The following is a 19468-nucleotide window of genomic DNA, read 5'->3' on the forward strand; positions in this document are numbered from 1 at the left end:
TTTCCATCCCTCTGTTCACCTCCCCTTCCTGTGTCTATCAAGGTCCACCTTAAACATTGCTAACATGCCTGCTTCTGCCATTTCCACTAACAGTGCATTCCAGACACCCACCACCCTCTGTGGAAACATTTTTCCTGCATTTCTCCCCTAAACTTTCCTCCCCTCATCTTGAACCTGTATCCTCTTGTAGCTGACTTTTCCACCCTGGGGGAAAAAGCCTCTCACCATCTACCCTATCTATGCCTTTCATTATTTTTGTAGACCTCTATCCTCAGCCTCTGTCTTTTTCAGCAAAAACAATCCAAGTTTATCCAACCTCTCCTCAACCTCCAGGACCAGGCAACATCCCAGTAAACCTTATTTGCACTCTCTCCAGAGCATCCATGTCCTTCTGGTTGTGTGGCAATTACAACTCCATACAACATTCTAAATGTGGCCAAACTAAAGCTTTATACGTTTGTAACATAACTTGCCAACTTTTATGTTCACTGCCCCAGCCAATGAAGGCAAGCATGCTGTATGCCTTCTTGGCCAACTTATCCACCTGTGTTGCCACTTTCAGGAATCTATGGTCGTGTATGCCTGGATCCTTTGTATGTCAATGCTCCTATTTATTGCATGATTCACACCTGAATTTCATCTTCCAAAATGCTTCACCTCGTATTGATCCAGATTAAAATCCATTTGCCATTTCTCTGCCCAAATCCACAACCTGTCTATAGTTTGCTGTATCCTTTGACAATCCTCCTCAGCTATCTGCACCTCTACCAATTTTAGTGTCATCTGCATATATGTTACAAGCAACAAAGGTGCCAGCACTGATCCCTACACAACACTACTAATTACTGATCTCCATGCTATAGAGCCCCCTTCCAGCAACTATCTATCTTCAAAAACCAAGCCAGTTTTGTATCCATCTAGCCAGCACACCCCGGATTCCATGAGACTCTACCTTTTGTACCAGCCTGCTATGAGGACCCTTATCAAAAGCCTTACTAGAGTCCATGTAGACATCTACTATCCTTCCCTCAGCAATCATTCTTGTCACCTCTTCAAAAATCTCTAGTTAATCAGAGATGACCTTCCCCACACAAACCCATGCTACCTCTCACTAACAAGCCCATTTGCTTCGAGGTGTGAATAAATCCTGTCTCTCTGTGTCTTCAACAGTTTCCCCAACACTGATGTCAGGCTCTGTAACTTGTATTTACCTGAATATCTACTTGTCCCTTCTTAAGCAAAGGAACGAAATTAGCCAATCTCCAGCTATCTTGAACCTTGCTTGAAGCCAAAGAGGATGCAAATGTATCTGTTAAGGCCTCAGTTGTTTCCTCCCTTGCATCCCACAGTATTCTGGAATAGATCCCATTTGGCCTTTGGGACTTGTCTAGCTTAATGTATTTCGAGATACCCTACATTATTTTGACCTGCCCAAGTGTATTCACACACCTTTTTCTGATCTCAACAAGTCTCACTTCCTTCTTTGGTGACGATTGATATAGTGCACTCATTAAAGATCTCACCCATTTCCTGTGGCTCCGCACATAACCTCCGTCCTTTATCCTTGAGTGGGCCTGCTCTTTTCCAGCTACCCTCTTGCTACTACTAAATGTTAAAATTCCTTGGGATCCTCCTTAACCGTGCTGATCATGGACATTTTATGGCCCTTTTTAGTCCTTCTTACTTACTCTACATTCTTCAAGAGCTTCATCTGTTTTTAGATGCCTTGGCCTTGGGTATGCTTCCGTTTCTTTTGAGTAAGCTGATAATTTTCCCTGTCATCCAAAATTCTCAAATCCTGCCGTTCCTGTTCTTCATTTTCACAGGAATATGCCTGTCCTGCACTCTAATCAAACAGTATGCTGTTCCTCGCTGACGTTCAGATAAATACATTGCTTGCTAGACACCCTGTGCAAAATTAAGCACCTATTGAAAATCCTTCTTTTCTTCCTCCCTTTTAATAATGTATTCTTGTGTGTGCAACCTGTTATTTCACCCACTCTTCAATGGAAAGACTAACTGACGTACCTATGTGTTATTTTTTTTTGCTGTTTGCATGTTAATCCTGATATATTAAGTCTGTGAACACTTTAATTCCCAATTACTAAAGCAATGGGCCAAGGAGTGGCATATGGCATTTAATTTAGATGAGTGTGAGGTGTTGCATTTTGGCAAAGCAACTCAGGGCAAGACTTGTACAATTAATAGTAGGGCCTTAGGGAGTGTTGCCAACAAAGAAACCTAGGTATGCAGGTGCATAGTTCCTTGAAAGTGAAGTTGCAGGTAGACAGGGTGGTGAACAAAACATTTGACATGCTTGAGAGGTTGCAGAAAAGATTTACAAGGATGTTGCCAGGGCTTGAATTACAAGGAGAGGCTGAATAGACTGAGGCTATTTTCTCTGGAATGTCACAGGCTGAGGTCTGGTCTCATGGAGGTTTATAAAATCATGAGGGGCATGGAGGGCGAATAGCCAAGGTCTGTTCTCCAGGATGGCAGAGTTGAAACCAGAGGGTATAGGTTTAAGGTTAGAGGGGAAAAATTTCAACAGGACCATCAACCTTTCTTAGGTCAGATCAAACAAAGTCAAGTACAAAGCTCTCTAGCAGCTTGCTTTGTTTCATTTCTTGAGCACACATCCTGCTGACTTTCTGCAGAGATTGACAGTTCCGTGTCACTTAATTGAGTTGTTTTGTTCCACAGGCTAGTAATCACTCGGAACTGAATTTCTATCAGAACTGAGACTGGGTGATTATGGCCTGTATGAAACTTAGGTTTTTGGGCTGTGCGTAAATTCCCCATTCCACTTAATGTTAACTGGTTCACTGGTTACTTATCTCTCCAGTCCAGTAGAATGCTTCCAGAGTTATGAATTTGACTGTTTGAGGAATAAAGAAGAAAAATTGCACAAGAATTGTCTTGATGATCAATGTATTAGATTGAGCTCTATTTGCACAAAGACCATTTGGAAAGGACTTGACGAATAAGTGACAGAGGAGAAAAATGACTATAAAACACAAAATACAACCCCTTGAAACCATTAGATGAAGGACAAAAAGGGAAGAAACAGTGGACAGAGAGATGAAAAGGAACTTGAGAAAATGCGCTTACATATTTAGAAACAGTATTTGTATCCCCGCAAAGTCTGCAGCTTCAGAAATGGTGCAAATCCCTTCAGCAATCATATTCTTTGCTTTCTTTCTAATTAGCATAGACATGAGTTCCAGATGGCACAGGAAAAGTTGTGAATAGCTTCACCCTTCTTCTGGTGCCCAATTATGTTGTTCAGCATTTGCTGGAAACTTTACAGCACAGACACAAAACTTATTTGTCAGAAAGACAGCAATTAGCTGCCGTGAGGCTAATATTGGCCTTGCGACAAGGAATAATTGCCAAATCGGACCACATGAGGACCTCTGTATTTGAAGTGTTGCAGCAAGAGACTTAGCTACATGAAAGATAATAATTGAAGGGCATTCACATTTGCTGCCACATTGCCTATCATTCTTTAACTCAATGAAGTTAACTATCCAATGGTGCTGTCACTTTAACCTTGCATTGTCAGAACAAATGCCATTTCGTTTATCTTTCATTCACAGAAAAGGTTTATAGAAGTTACTTGACTGTACTACAGTTAAGGTCTGTGCTGAAAGGGCCCATGCAAATTGCAGTGACCAGTGATATCCTGCAGAGATAACAAGAACTGCAGATGCTGGAGTAGGAGATAACACAGTGTGGAGCTGGAGGAGCACAGCAGGCCAGGCAGCATCAGAGGAGCAGGAAAGTTGACGTTTCAGGTTGGGACCCTTAGGACATTTCGGGAAGGGTCCCAACCTAAAACGTCAACTTTCCTGCTCCTCTGATGCTGCCTGGCCTGCTGTGCTCCTCCAGCTCCACACTGTGTTACCAGTGATGTCCTTGTTTTTTACTTCAAAGACATAAACATGGAAGCAGCCATGTTCCTTCTCCTTTCATGCTATGATAGTCCACAATTCTAAACATTTAACTTGAATATTTTCACGTAAAGATGTACATGACAAAAAAAAACGGTGGTGTAGAAATTCCAAGTAAGGCCAGGCTATTATATTGGAATCATTTTATAATCCCAGAATATTGATTAACTCCATGTGTCTGTTGCTGCCACTTTTAGCAGTTTATAATCATGCAGTAGCAGCAGACTACATTAATAGTCCTCAAGCCAAATGGAACAACATAACTATATTGAAGCACTGTCAGCATCTGCTTTATTGCAATTTCATTAATCTCCCTTTGTTTGATTGCTAAAATGATTTTAAAAATCAGAATCCTTGGTCACAGTTAAAATGAGAGTAATCAGAATTTAGCTGCATCATGCTATTATTGTGTGATTGACAAAATTTCAGTGACAAATTGTAGAGACCTGGAGTGAAATATTCCTGTTTTGACCCTGAAAGAAAATGCCAAAGCCTGCATTTTAGTTATGGGTGATTTCATCTAATAACATATTCTGAACCAGGAAGTCATATGATTACAGAATCATAAATGAAATGGGAGTTATACAGATAATCAGCTGTTGTTATTAGGGACAGCAATTGATTATATCATTCTGGCCTCAGTGCTTATTATTTTGATATGATTGCAAAAGCCCATATCAAGTGGGCTCTATGGGTCCTTCGGCATCATTCCTTTTCCATTTGGACTAATGCACTAAATTTGAATTTCCATAGATTACATAGGCAAATTTCGACTGAATACCATTTTAGATTTTTTGTTCTGTTTGTTGGAGGTAAGCATTGCTGGTTAGACCACCGTTTATTGCCAGTCCCAAAAAGCAAGTGATGATAAGGCACTTTCTTGAAGTGCTGGCTTCTGTGTGGTAAACAATACTATAGTACTGTAAGGGAGAAAGCCCCATGTTATGTTCCTCGCAATGGTGGAAGAACAGGGATGCGGCTTCAAAATAAGAGAGTGTGTGGCTTGGAGGGGAAATTGGCAGGTCAAGGTGTACCACAGCATCCATTACCTTCATTCTTCCAGGCAGTAGAGGCCAGGTTTAGAAAGTTCCATTGAAAGAGCATTTAATGGATACTGCAGTATATGTCGTGGATGGCACACAGTGCTGCCTCTATCTGTGTTGATTGAGGATTTTTAAGGGGGTGGTTGGGATGCCAATCAAGCAGACTGCTTTATCCTAAGTATTGAACTTCTTGTGAGTTGCTGGAGCAGCTTTCGTCAAGGCAAGTAGAGCAGGCAACTTGTGCCTTTGGATGGTGGACAAGCTTTGGGGTGTCAGGAGATGAGTTGATCACTACAGAAGTCTAAGCCTTTGACTTACTCCTGTGGCCATAGTCTAGTGGCTATGTGGCTAATCCAGTTCAGTTTCTAGTCAATGGCAACCACCATGCTGGTGACAGTGTGGACTTTAGCAATTGGAATGTCAATAGGAGATTGTCACATTCCCTCTTGTTGGAAATGATCATTACATGACACCTTTGTGGCATGAATATTTCTCGCCATTTATCAGCCTAAGCTGAGTGCAGATATGCCAGATATTTCTAAAGGAGCCAGGACTGGAATTCCCAGCTAAAAATGGAGAGATCATGGCTAAAAAACGAGTGCAGTGGCATTTTAACTGTGCTCATCTCTCCTTGGACTATCCAGGCCAAAGGTTTTGTTTAGCTATTTTACCCATCTGCTGTCAATAACTTCCTTACTTCTTTAAAAACTAATCTAATGTCCCAAGCCTAAGTTTGTTCCCATTTTTTCTCCTTTTGAATCTGGATAGTGAATTCAATCATGTTAATAGATGTTTATAGTTGTTTTCTTATCATCCAATTGCTAAATACATTTGGTTTGCTGTTCAGAATTAATCCAATTTCTTGCTATTTCAGGAAACTTTCTGGACTACACTTTTTTTGGTTTTTCAGTGCTGTTTCTCATTTTGCCTATATTTAATGTAAAATATCTCATTGTTTTCACATTTCTACAATAAGATTTCTAGATTTGCAAGTGTATTTGCTCCACGGTAGTCAGTACATCAGGAAGTTGATAGTTTTCTGTAGGATTTGTGGATAGATAGGTGGTGAATGATGGCATAGCATTCAGTCATCAAAAATCTTGTGACTAAGTCTAGCCTTATTTTCTGCTATGTACTTTCCAGCAAGAGATACAGAACAGCGATCAAGAGCAGAATGATTCCTGTTTCTACTTCACTAAGTCAGGAGTGAGGCCAATTTTAGGAAAAGTGCTCCCAGTCAAATTAAGTCAGCTCTTGAACATGAAAGTTGCTTCGTCCATGTGCCTGTAGTTTTCAGCCTGAATTTTCTGCACTGCCTTAAGAACAAATGCATGACATGGAGTAATAAATTACTTCCATAAAATGAGGAGCTCTTCTATTGGACAAAAAGTGACAGCATAGTAACAGTCTTTGTAAGGTTTTGACAACATTAATTTGCTAAAAAAAATCCGTTCCAACCTCCAAATGCTTGTCCTTTTCATTGCACTCATTTGCTGATTTTTTTTTCTCTCTGCTATGATTCCAGCTAAGGACCATACTGGATAAGTAAGATTCCAGGGTGAGACCTAGCTCGATACATTATAACTTTTATTATTCATTTACATGGAAATCAGTCACTGAACCCATTTGCAAGCGGTTGCCGACATATTGTTAAAAGAAAGAACATAAATATCTATTCCAGGAATGAAATAGACAAACTGTTACACTGTACAAGCACTACTGAAATGCTTTCATTAAAAGTGTTGGAAAGCAAGTTTTCAACTCTTTTACCCCAACAATGACCTTACAGACATTCAAACTTCAGCGAAATGCCCCCCTATCTTCTAATACTACTTGTCATTCCGGCATAGCTGCACTCAGTTTCTTATTAACAAATTTCTTCATTCACCCTATATTCTTCATGAAATGCTTAAACAAACTGCTAACTCAGCTCAATTACTACTTCATGTGTGTGTAAAGAAGACATGTTCAAAGGCCTTATAGGATGTCTTTCTCTCTGATATTTTAACAGCCTTCTATTTGTGCCCACAAAACAAAGTTTCTGGAAAAGCTGAGGCAGTCTGGCAGCATCTGTGAAGAAAAAAAAAAATCAGAGTTAATGTTTCGGGTCTGGTGACCCTTCCTCAGAACTTCCCCATAAAACTCTGTATTTTTTCCTTCACAGATGGTGCCAGACCTCCTGCGTTTATTCCAGCGACTTTGTTTTTGTTCCTGATTTACAGCATCTGCAGTACTTTCGGTTTGTATTTGTGCCTTTTTATTGAGCAACTCAGAAGTTTTTTTTCCAAACCCTGCTTGGTCTGGAGACTGAAAACTAACAGCACCTCTTCTTTATGCATATTATCTCTCTAAATAATCTGTATTCTGTCTGAATCAGTTGCTTCGGTTTCTCTGTCCGGGTTGCAAAACCTCCAAGTAGCAAATACACTTGCATTTATTCCTCTTGGTGAAGTCACATGATTACTTGGCTGAATTTTACTATAAAGCAATTAAGTACCAAAGTAGGGGAGTTCTAGGAGCTCTAACCCTAAGCCTATTGTGAGTTAACTCACACAATTTTTTTACTGCTTGCCTCATGATGTATGCCTCACACCTCGATGGTGTCCCTGTCACGTACAGCATGCTCACCAGTGGTGAAAGTACTCACCACAGCTAGTGTTGCAGCCTAGTGGCAGTGCCATTATTGAAAGTCCAGCTGTATATTACATCAAACACTACCAACCAGGAACTGTTTGTCACAGAACACTGAGTGGGAGACAAATGACCAACAAAGCTTCTGAGGACCTCTAAGTTTTAGGGATGACAGCCTGGTTGTCATTTAAGTAGACTTGGCAAGCTTTCTAAAGCAAATAGGTTGCAGCAACTAAAGTCCTTGGATGGGGAGAGTAGTGAGGATAGAGCGGAACCCAATGTGAGAGTCATCCAGATTATTGGGATAAACAATCATTTATGCCCTTCTTGACAATACGAGTATACTTTAAAGCTTATCATTGTTTGTTCTGATCCACTTTACACCAACGGTAAAGCTGGTTAGGTTATTTGCATTGCCTCATCCACCTAAATGTCTCTAAAAGTAGAACATTAGTTTCACAGTAAAGGGACTATGCCCCAAAACAGACAAGGAGACTGGTCTTGTAGGAGATCACTGCTTTACAAATGACTTTAGGCAGAGTTTTGGCTATATCAAGTTCACCAGCAAGTTCACTGACTCCCTTCTGGATCTGTTTGTTCCTCAGTGACATTACTTCTGTCGCATTAGAATTGGCAAGTTTTCTATAATCATTAATTACTGTTTAATAAAGCAGTTGAGGATCTAAACCAAATAACTCAATTTTCTGGGATAATTAAGTACACTTTCAAAATCATTACAGGAGTACTTATACTTAACATTTAGAGTCTTAGTCTTGGTTACAATGAAGATTCTCAGCATGGTTACACTGAGAATACTAATTTTAATAAAAAGCAAACTAGCTTGCTTTTACAAAGTATCTGCTGCTGCCGTAGCCTTAATTACCTGCATCAAACCAAAATTTATCTCACTAACATAAAGTGATGTGTTTTAACGCTGCATGTGGGCAAAATACTTAATGGTTACTCTGTTTAGAAAAATGATGCTTCATGTGGGCAAACAATTCAAAGATCAATGGGGCCACATTAGAAGCAAAGGGTTCTGTGATAATTGAGTGAAAAATTTCAAGTTGAGATTTATTTCATTCTTTATTGAATAGAAGCACTTATACTGTGCTGTAGTTTATTGATAAATTGATTAATTCAGTTACACAGTGGAATGAGGACAAATGTAGATTGATGAACAGCTCTTCACAATTCAACTGGGACTGCTGGTGATTAATTGCAATCCATATTTATTTTAGCACTGTAAATAACTTCATATGAATGGATATTAAATGTATGTGACATCCAGATGTTATCCTTTACTAGCTCATCTTTGCATCTGCAACTTGTAGAACTGAATGAACAACGACAGAGAAATCAATGCACACGTTGTCATTTAGATTGCTGGTGCCTGTGCTTATTGTGGTGAAAAATTGCAATGATGATGGGTGGAGTGCCACCTACACCTAGTGATGTTAATGAGCAAACTCAGGTCAGAAATATCAACAGCTTGTTATAAAGCTGCACTCTACCAAAACATGTGCATTTTAGAATAACAAGTGACACTATCATTCCTCATAGAATCAAATAAAGGTCACTCTGCAGAAAGAGGCTATTTAATGTTGTAGCTTTATTTGCTGTCTGAAGGAGCAATTCACCTATAGTGATCCCACCTTTACCCTTCAACTCTACATTTTTTTTCTCTCTCAGCTAGAGATCCAATTTCTTTCTGAAAGCCTCAAATGACTCTAACTCTATCACAGTCTCCAGCTGTGCACTCTAGATCCTCACCACTCTGCGTGAAAATGTTTTCTCCTCATGTCACCATTGTTTCCTTTGCCATTAATCATAAATCTGTGCCATTTAGCTCTTGATCCTTTCTGCTTTCAATAGGAACAGTTTGTCTCCCTCTATTCTGTCTGACTTAAGTAGATGTGCAAAATCTCCTCAACCCTGTCTTCTGCAAAGAGAGCAGGACCAACTTCTCCCACTGATGATGGTAAATGAAGTTCCTCAGCCCTGGAACCATTCTCCTGTTTTTTTTTCTCCATCTTATTTTATCTTTCCTCATAGGTGCAAATGAGTTTGATTTAGTGTTTTACACATGTGGAACATGACTTCCTTGCTTTTTCGCTGTAAGTTCTAACAATTGCTCTCCTAATGTATTCTTCGATGACTTCGAATGATTAATGCACCCTCATTTATATAATTTCTAACGATTTATGCATACGTACACTGATATCCTTCTGATTCTGTACCACTATTAGAATCTTCTCATTTATTTTATAGTGGCTTTCTACCTTTTTTCTGCCAAAATGAATAATTTTTCACTTCTCTGTATTAAGTTACATTTGCCACTTAGATGTCAGTGCACCAAACTGTCCTTTTGAACATCGACACTATTCTTCTCACGGCTCACAATGCTTCAACGTTTCTTATCTTCTGAAAAGTATTAACTTGTGCCCTCCACACCAATGTCTGTGTCATTACAATATCTCAGTAAAAGCAATTGACCCCCAGGAGCTCCACTATAAACCTTTCTCCAGAGTGAAATATATATATCCATTAACCTATTACAAAATAAACAAGAGGCATTGAAGGAGGCAAATGGTATGTTGGCCTTCATAGCAAGGGGATTTGAGTACAGGAGTAAAGGTGTCTTGCAGCAATTTCACAGGCTGTTGGTGAGACCACACCTGGTGTGTTCTATGCAGTTTTGGTCTCCTTCTCTGAGGAAGGATGTTCTGGCTATGGAAGGGATGCAGCAGAAATTTACTACGATGGCAGGGTTGATGTATGATGATTCACTGGATCAACTAGGACTGTATTCACTTGAGTTTGGAAGAATGAGGAGTTTCTCACAGAAAACTATGAAATTCCAACAGCCCACAAGGTATGTGCAGGAGAATGAGAGATAATGGGAACTGCAGATGCTGGAGAATCCAAAGATAACAAAGTGTGAAGCTGGATGAATACATCAGGCCAAGCAGCATCTTAGGAACACAAAGGGTCTAGACCCGAAACGTCAGCTTTTGTGCTCCTGTGATGCTGCTTGGCCTGCTGTGTTCATCCAGCTTCATACTTTGTTATATGCAGGAGAATGTTTTATATGATTGGCAGTCCAGGTCCAGACACAAAATTGAGGATCATAATCGGAGGATGTAGGGGATAGCAGTAAAAAGATTTTTTGTTTGCCCAGATAGTTGTGAGCCTGTGGAATACACTGTCACAGAAAGTAGTTAAAACCAAAACAGTGATATACCTCACCCAGTGGATGAATGCAGATGTTTCTTTTTATCAACCTATCCAGATAATATGTCTACACACACCTCTGGAGTAGGTGGGGCTTGAACCCAGTATTCATGACTCAGAGGCTGGAACACTACCACTGTACCATAGGAGTTTTCAGTCTGTCTGACTCTCATGTATTTTGAAAACATATTCTAGTGGGAGCATCTGCTCACATTCACCTTCAATTTCCATTTACAATCTGGGAGTAGAATTCATAGTGTTTCCTTCGAATTGCTGGTTTTGTTCAGTGCATAAATCACACATTGAAGTTGTTTATAGTACTAATTGGGAAGTCTTGTGATGCTACGGTTAGTGCCTCTGCCTCTTAGCCAGAAATGTTTGCACGTTCTCTCTGTGTCTCCATGGGTTTCCTCCGGGTGCTCCGATTTCCTCCCACAGTCCAAAGGTGTGCAGGCTAGGTGGATTGGCCATAGGAAATTCAAGGTTACAGGGAGCAGGGGGGGGTTAGGGTAGGTCTGGACGCGATGGACTGAATGGCCTGCTTCCACACTGTAAGGATTCTTTGATACTAACATGGGCACAAAACAACAGTTCTTCTGTGTCTCTCTCACCTTCTGAGCCCAGACCTCAATCTTAGAAACCTACGCCAGTGAAAAGGAGCCATTGGCTGAGAATCCAAGAGTTTCTGTCAAGCTTGCCATTCCAGAGCAAAAAGAATAACAGTTAATCAGTTGGAACTCGGGTTTCACTCTTGCAGTTCACATGCTGTAAACTGCAACAGCCTTTACTCTCTGGTCTGTATCAGATACCTCTTCCTGCTAATGTGGCCTCTAAGCTGCAAGGCCACAGGCACTGAGAAGCAAAGCGCATATCAATTGGTATGGCAATGCATAGTTTCCATTAGGGGAAGATTATTGCCATGCATGGCCCTCAGGTCCACACACCAGCAGATACAGTTAGAAGGAACACCAAATTACCTCTCTGTAAGATATTTACTTGTGCTCCACATGTGTGTGGACCAGTTGGTTACAAAAAGACACGACCAATACTGACTCGTCTCAATCCACATGGATAAGGACAACCACCAATTCAACTGGGACAGCACCAAAATTCTGGGACAAGCAAAACAGAGTCAGGCATGAGAATTCCTAGAAGCCTGGTACTCCACAAAGAAAGCCATCAACAAACACACAGAACTAGACCCCATATACTCTCCACTTGAAGGGAAACCGGAAGTGAGGTAATCTAGCTGAACATACTCCAGAGCTTAAAAACCAGGCAAGAAAACACAACGGTGCTTCATGGCGGCTGCACTGATGTTACCCAGCAGGATAATGAAGCGTCTGCGGAACAACAAACTCAGTGAGCCAACCAACCTCAACATCCACAACCTGAGCTACATATCTACCATAAAACCTTAGAAATTTATGTATATGATTTGGATGAAGTGTTCAAAAGTACAGTAACTAAATTTGCTGATGACAAAGATAGGTAAGAAAGTGAGTTGTGAAGAAACCATAAGGAGCCGACAAAGAGATAAAAATACATTAAGCAAATGGGAAAAGATCTGGCATTTGGAATTTTTTCTTATTCATTTGTGGGTTGTGGGTGTCACTGAATGACCAGCATTTATTGCCCATCTCTAGTTGCCCTTGAGAAGATGGTGGTGAGCTGCCTTCTTGAACAGCTGCAGTCCACCGGTTGTGGGCTGACCAAAAATACCATTTGGAAAAGAATTCCAGGATTTTGACCCAGTGGTAGTGGAGAAACAGTGGTATATTTTCAAGTCAGGATGGTGAGTGGCTTGGAGGGGAACTTCAAGGTGATGCCTATGTCCTTCTAAGTGGAAGTAGTCGTGGGTATGGGAGGTGTTGTCTGCGAAAATTGGGGAATTTGGTGCAATGTCAGAAAATGTGAAACTGTGGATTTTGGAAGAACCAATTTTTTAAAAAGGCTTATCTAAATGGAGAGACGTTGCAGAGCTTTGAGAAGCAGAGAGATCTCGGCATACTAGTGCATGAGTCACAGGGTTAGTATGCAGGTACAAAAAATAACGAGAGAATCTAGCATAATACTATGTTATATCGTGAGGGGAATTGAATACAAGAGCAGGGAGGTTATGCTTCAGGTATCCAGGTCATTGGTGCGACCACATCTGGAGTACTGTACACAGTACCAGTCATGTACTTGTAGACAAACGTTGATGTGTTGGCAGCAATTCGGACAACAGTTTCCTGGAATGAATGGATTGCCTTATGTGGAAATGATAAACAGGCTTGGCCTGAATCCTCTGGATTTTAGAAGATGCAGAAGTGAATTAATTGAAACATCTAAGATCCTGAGGAAACTTGAACAGGTGGATGCTGAAAGTGGTAGAATCTAAGACTAGGAGTCATTGTTTGCAAATAAGGGGTAGCTCATTTAAAACAAAGATGAAGGTCCTGACCTGAAATGTCAATGTTCTTGCGCCTCTGATGCAGCCTGCTGCTCCACGTTGTGTTATCTGTGATTCCAGCACCTGCAGTTCTTACTATGTCAAAGACGAGGAAACTTTTTTTTCTCCGCGGTTTCTGACTGTTTAGATTCCCTTCCTCAAAAGGCAAAGAACATGGAATCTTTAATGTAGATAGCTCCTTGATGAAAGTGGATGAAGGATCGTTGTAGATATCAGGAATATAGAGTCGAGGTTATAATCGGATCAGCTACGATCTTATCGATTGGTGGAACAGGCTCAAAGGACTGAGTAACCATGTTTAATTCTCAGTTAATAAAATGCACGACCTCACCTTTCTCTGTATCGAATCTCATCCACCACCCTGACTAAGTATTTAATAGTTTTGATTTTTCCTGAGTAACTATTCACTTAACTTCAGGGCTACTGTTCAAATTAAATACTGAAAGGACTGTGGATGCTGTAAATTCGCAACCATCTGAGGAAGGATCACCAGACCCGAAATGTTAACTCTGATTTTTCTTCACAGACGCTGCAGACCTGCTGAGCTTTTCCAGCAACTCTGTCTTTGAGCTGTAAAGCAGACTAATATATAAAATTGCAATCAACATTAGTAGGACTGCTTAAATAATGGCCTTGTGTAATTAGTAATGTGTCCTTAATAATTTAAAATCACAACTAGACTTTTGAAAGGACTTTTTTTTAAGTTTAGCATGTGTATATGTATGTTTACAAAGCAGTAAAAGTGGAAACGTGATTCTGAGTTCTTTCTGTACAAGAACAGCAAATTATTGAGTAACATTTGGTTATTTTAGTAGCTGCCATTCCTACAAGTTAGTTAATTTTTTCCCTTAAATCTTTTTGTCTGTCACGTGAACTAGTTACATTCAGATTGGTCAAGTAGCTTGTGTGGTCACCATTGATGCTTTGACCCATCAGATGTGAGCATACTATATTTCACAGCATGGCATAGCTCATTCAGATCAAGGCATTATGACTAATCCCACAACCTTGCTCATTCTCCATAATAATACATCTTCTATTATTTAAAAGTTTATCCACATTTCCTTTAAATGGCCTGTACTTAAATTTGCATAGTGTTCTGGCACAAGGAATAATTTAGGACTGATATCAGAGAAATGAACTCTTGAATAAAGTGAAGTCAAAATGCCTTAAATAATTGTAACATCAATTGGATTCTGCAGTCAGGAAGGTAACCTGGAGGACCATTTTAGGTGAATTAACTAAAGAGGAACATATAACCTCCATTTGTAATTATTTTCTTTGTAACTTTTCCTGCATCAATTTTCTAGATTTAAGTTTCCTGTATTGAAACAGCCAAACCTGTACAGCACTCTTCAGCTATTTGTTGCCTTGTATAATTTTTCACTACTTCTGTAGTCTTGTTCCCTCCCTCAAAATAGAAATCATTTTTCTTTTGTGAAGGATCACTGAATGCAAATATTAACTCTGATTTCTTCCCAAGATGCTATTAGACTTGATGAGTTTTTCTGGCACTTTTTGTTTTTGTTTGTGGTTTCCTGCATCTACAGTTCTTTCATTTTATTTTAACATTTTTTTTCTGTTTGCCTCATCTATTCATATTTTTTTAGAATATTCAGCACTTCAGGTTTCGTGATTGCCCATTTTTTTGATCATTTTATGTATGCTCTAATTTTTTTTCTTCCTTCAAATGTAATGCCTTAAATTTGCAAGTTCAATTGCTTTTGCCAACTCACATTTCCTATGTATACCCTTCAAAAGTATGTCAATATCTATACTTTGGTTCCTGTGCTATTTATTTGAGAACAGAAGTGGACCAGTACTGACTCATAGATACTTTACAACATTTCTGCAAACAGAACATCACCAACTTTGTTTCTTATCTATTAGGAAATCTTCCATCCATTTTGCCACATTTCCTCATACAGCCGTGTTCTTCCTTTGTCCTCTGTGACAGACACCTTGAAAAGCTTTCTTCTGACAATCCCTAAATGCCTTACTTACTGCTTTCACTGTTGTTATCTGACCAAATTGATTACCAGATCATTTGTCCACCATGAATTCTACAAAGCTCTTCAAAGTCACTTCCTTTCAATGATGATATCTATCACATATATTCCTTTTTTAAAACGTAAGCTTATTCTTCCATCATTTAAAATTTTATGAAATACTTTACCAGAATGCCACAATTCTCAGTTTATTTCAAAATTCTGGACTAGTTAACAGTTCTTTTACCTTTAAAACTCTTATGAGAAACCTTAATATTTCTGATCATATTGTCTCAAATATTTTCATTTATCTTTCCATTCAACAGTTTGTTATATTTTTGGGTCATTTCTGATGTAATTTAAAGCTTTTAAATATGCACCATTTCTCATTTATAAAAAATAGTGTCCATCAACATCTTAATATTGTCGTTGGATTTCAGTGACATACGTGGGAAATGAACAGTAAAACGTGCGTCTGGTATTTGCTTTAAATTATTCAACTTAACTTGCACCTGCCAGCGATGTTGGTTCAATCTATGAAAGCAATAAGAGAATTCAAATCATACCTGACTTAACTTTAAAATGCTGTATTTATTTTGCAAAGGACTTCTACAGGTCTATTTACCTTACTACCATCCCACAATTAGATACAATGCCTTACTATTAACATAGAGCCATTTCATATTCCTGTAAAATCTAATGAAACAGGCCCAACTAGAAGAAGAGCATTTCACTGATGTGGCGGAATTCTTAACCTGAACTCATTACATATTAATTGAGAGCCAAGGACTACAATCATAAACAACTTAGAAAATAACCTTACATTTTGATGCTAATTAGAGAACTGCTCAAGTTTCTGAGGCTTATTGTGTCCCATAAAATAAGCAGAATTTACTGGCTTTTTTGTATTTATGTTGTAAGACTCTGGAACTATCTATTGCTGCCTGGTAGTGGCAATATAAATGGATAATGTAGCAAAGAAAGTATACAATTTCAAAGAGATGTCAGTTTGTAGAGGCGAAAGAAGTTCAATCTGAAGGAGCTCGAAGAATTTTCCATAATATCGGAAAAAGGCACCATTTCTCACTCGTCACTGACTTTCAAATAGTCTTTGCAAAGGACAAGGAGCTAGGTTATTCAAGACAGAGTGACTGGGGCACTTATTTCATTTTCACACTCACCTCTTTTTTAAGATGTATGTAATTCTGGATGGTTGACGTTTTGAGGCACGTTGAGACTTTAAGGGGCTGCCTTTGATGCCCCATTTAGAAAGGGTTCGATGGCAGGTGATGGGATGGCAGATGATGAGCGGGCATAAAATTGGATTTCATTACAGTGGTGCCATGCCCGTTGTCTGACTACCCCACAAACGTTTTACCAATGGCAGGGGAACATCAGGCAGACCTTTTTCTCTTTGCTCAGTTGAGGCCCTCAAGTTATTGATGACTGCCTATTGGCAGAGGAAGTCGTGCCAACTGCCATGTGACCCTGTAATGAAGTTGGGAATGATGGGTGCCCCATGTTCTTGCATCCAGTGCCTCTTGGAGGACCTCTTCAAGGATCACTAACAGCTGCTATTCGCCTCCCCTTTAACAAGCTCATTGTTTCCAGCTTCCAACCTACTTCATTGTGGCCTGCCTCCCAGTCCCCAGAAAGACCTAAGTCTGACTGTCTGGACTCAGTCAGTGCTTCCTCTTTGGGACTGCCGTAGTACCAGCACTGTCCAGTGCTCACATTGGCTCTGATAGGGTGAAAGAACTGTCAGCTATTGGATTAGCCAACAGCGCTTGGAGGTGAGACTTTCTGTCTGGGGGTGGATATTCCGCCTCAAGCCAATTAAAGACCTAAAAGCATTTATTAGCTAGGGTGGAAAACAGCTAAGGCCAGGAGGGTTTGCCCTAACTTCAATGCACAGGAGAATCTAATGCCTTCCTCCTCCCTGTCACTGTATCTATCTGTATCAGTCCATTCAGTATGCTATAGTTTCTTAGGCAACTCTGAAACTACAATCCTGAGATCAGTATTCTGCAGCTATGGGTTCAATTCCCACCATGGGAAACAGTGAAATTTTGGACTTATTAGGAACAGTAAAAATTGTTTAATGCAGGGAAGGTTTTGTCTCACAAACTTGATTGAGTTTTTTTGTGGAAGTGATGAAGATAATTGATGAGATTAAGGCAGTGGATGTTGTATACCTGGACTTAAAGCATTTAATAAGGTCCCTCATGATAAGCTGGTCCAGAAGATCAAATCACATACAATCCTGGTAAGTTGGCAAGTTGGATACAACACTGACTTGGCCATAGAAGACAGAAGGTAGTTGTGAAGGACTGTTTTTCTGCCTGGAGGTCTGCGACCAATGATGTTCTGCAAGGATCAATGCTGGGGCCTATATTGCTTGTGACAAAGATTAAATATTTGGATGAAATATTGGTGGTCTGCTTAGTAAGTTTGTGGAGAACACAGCATTGGTGGAGTTGTGGATCGTAAGGAAGTTTATCAAAGGATGCAACAAGATATAGATCAGCTGGAAAGTTGGGTGGAGAAGTGGCAGATGAAGTTTAATTCAATTCAGACAAGTGTGAGGTGATGCATTTTGGGAGGTTAAATGCAAAGGGAAAGTGTACAGAGATTGGCTGGACCCTTAGAAGCATTGATATACAGAGGGATTTTGGAGTCCAAATCTTTTGCTGCCTGACAGTGGCAATGTAAATGAATACTGTGCCAAAGAATGTATAGGGCATGCTTGCCTTCATCAGTTAGGGCATTGAGTTATAAAAGTTGGCAAGTCATGTTACAACTCTATAAGACTTTGGTCAGGCCACATTTGGAGCACTATGCATTTCTGTTCACTGCAGTACAGAAAGGATGCGGAGGCTTTGGAGAGAATGCAGAAGACGTTGACCAGGATGTAGCCAGGTTTGGATTGTAATAACTAAAGAATTGGATTGTTTACACTAGACCAGCAGAAGCTGAGGGCTGTACTGATATAAGTGTATAAAATCATGAGAGGCATAGATGGGGGGATAATTGGAGTTTTTTTCCCAGGCTGAAACTGTCAAATACTAGAGCATGGATTTAAGGTGAGAGGGGGAAAATTTAAAGGAGATGTGTAACTAAAGGGTGGCACGGTGGCACAGTGGTTAGCACTGTAGCATCACAGCGCCAGGGACCTGGGTTCAATTCCAGCCTCGTGTAACTGTGTGTGTGGAGTTTGCATATTCTCCCCGTGTCTGCGTGGGTTTTCTCCGGGTGCTCTGGTTTCCTCCCACAGTCCAAAAATGTGCAGGCTAGGTGGATTGGCCATGCTAAATTGCCCGTAATGTTAATGGGTGTGTGGGTTATAGGAGGATGGGTCTGGGTGGGATGCTCCAAGAGGCGGTGTGGACTTGTTGGGCTGAAGGGCCTGTTTCCACACTGTAGGGAATCTAATCTAAAGCTTTTTTCCCCCCACACTAAGGGTTGGTAGGTCTCAGGGGAGGTAGTCCAAGCAGATAAAAGAGCAACGTTTAAGTGGTCTTTAAACAGACACATTAACAGGCAGGAAATAGAGGGATATGGAGAACAATGTGCAGACGAATGGGAATAGTTCAGAATTGCATCACAGTTGGCATAGGCATGAAGGACCTGTGCCTGGACTGTACGTTCTATGTTCTAATTATCAATTTACCATGAGTGATTGTTATGATCTCCTTTATCTGTTATTCAAATTACTGCAGATTAATTTATTTTTAAAAATTTAAACACAGAAAAAAATATAATTTTGATAGTGCAAACAATTTGCTTCTGTATAATGATTTCAACTTATGGTTTTTCAACCTACTTCTCTTCCAGCATCAGATCAAAGGGAATGAAAGAACAGCCTCATTAGGTACCATAATGCCTCTTCCTCGGAGTGCCTACTGGCAACACATTGCAAGACAGCACAGTGTAAATCAGCTGCATATCTTTGAAGGTAGGTACAAGGAAACTGTGGAAAACTGGGAATTGAAAATCTTTGGAAGCATATATTGCAGTCAATAGTATTTGATACAGAAAGTCACGTGCACTGGCAAATCTTTGAGCAATATTTACAGGTCTTGTTGGATGGTTAGCATTAACTCCAGCTAAATGCTGCCTTGATGTAAAGGGCAGTCACTCTCACCACGCCTTCGGAACTCAGCA

The 19468-nt window shown here is 40.0% G+C and overlaps 1 protein-coding gene across 2 annotated transcripts in view; it reads left to right on the plus strand.

Annotated features, from left to right (window-relative positions):
- Positions 1-19468, plus strand: part of LOC125461226 (docking protein 5-like) — a 521375-nt gene that overhangs the window by 474569 nt on the left and 27338 nt on the right. For both annotated transcript variants that reach the window (XM_048549743.2, XM_059652830.1), the window contains one exon: positions 19139-19259. In XM_048549743.2, the coding sequence (XP_048405700.1) occupies positions 19139-19259 (121 nt within the window). The remainder of the gene's footprint in view (positions 1-19138; positions 19260-19468) is intronic.

This window comes from Stegostoma tigrinum, chromosome 19 (genome assembly GCF_030684315.1).
Source record: "Stegostoma tigrinum isolate sSteTig4 chromosome 19, sSteTig4.hap1, whole genome shotgun sequence".
Classification (NCBI taxonomy): Eukaryota; Metazoa; Chordata; class Chondrichthyes; order Orectolobiformes; family Stegostomatidae; genus Stegostoma; species Stegostoma tigrinum.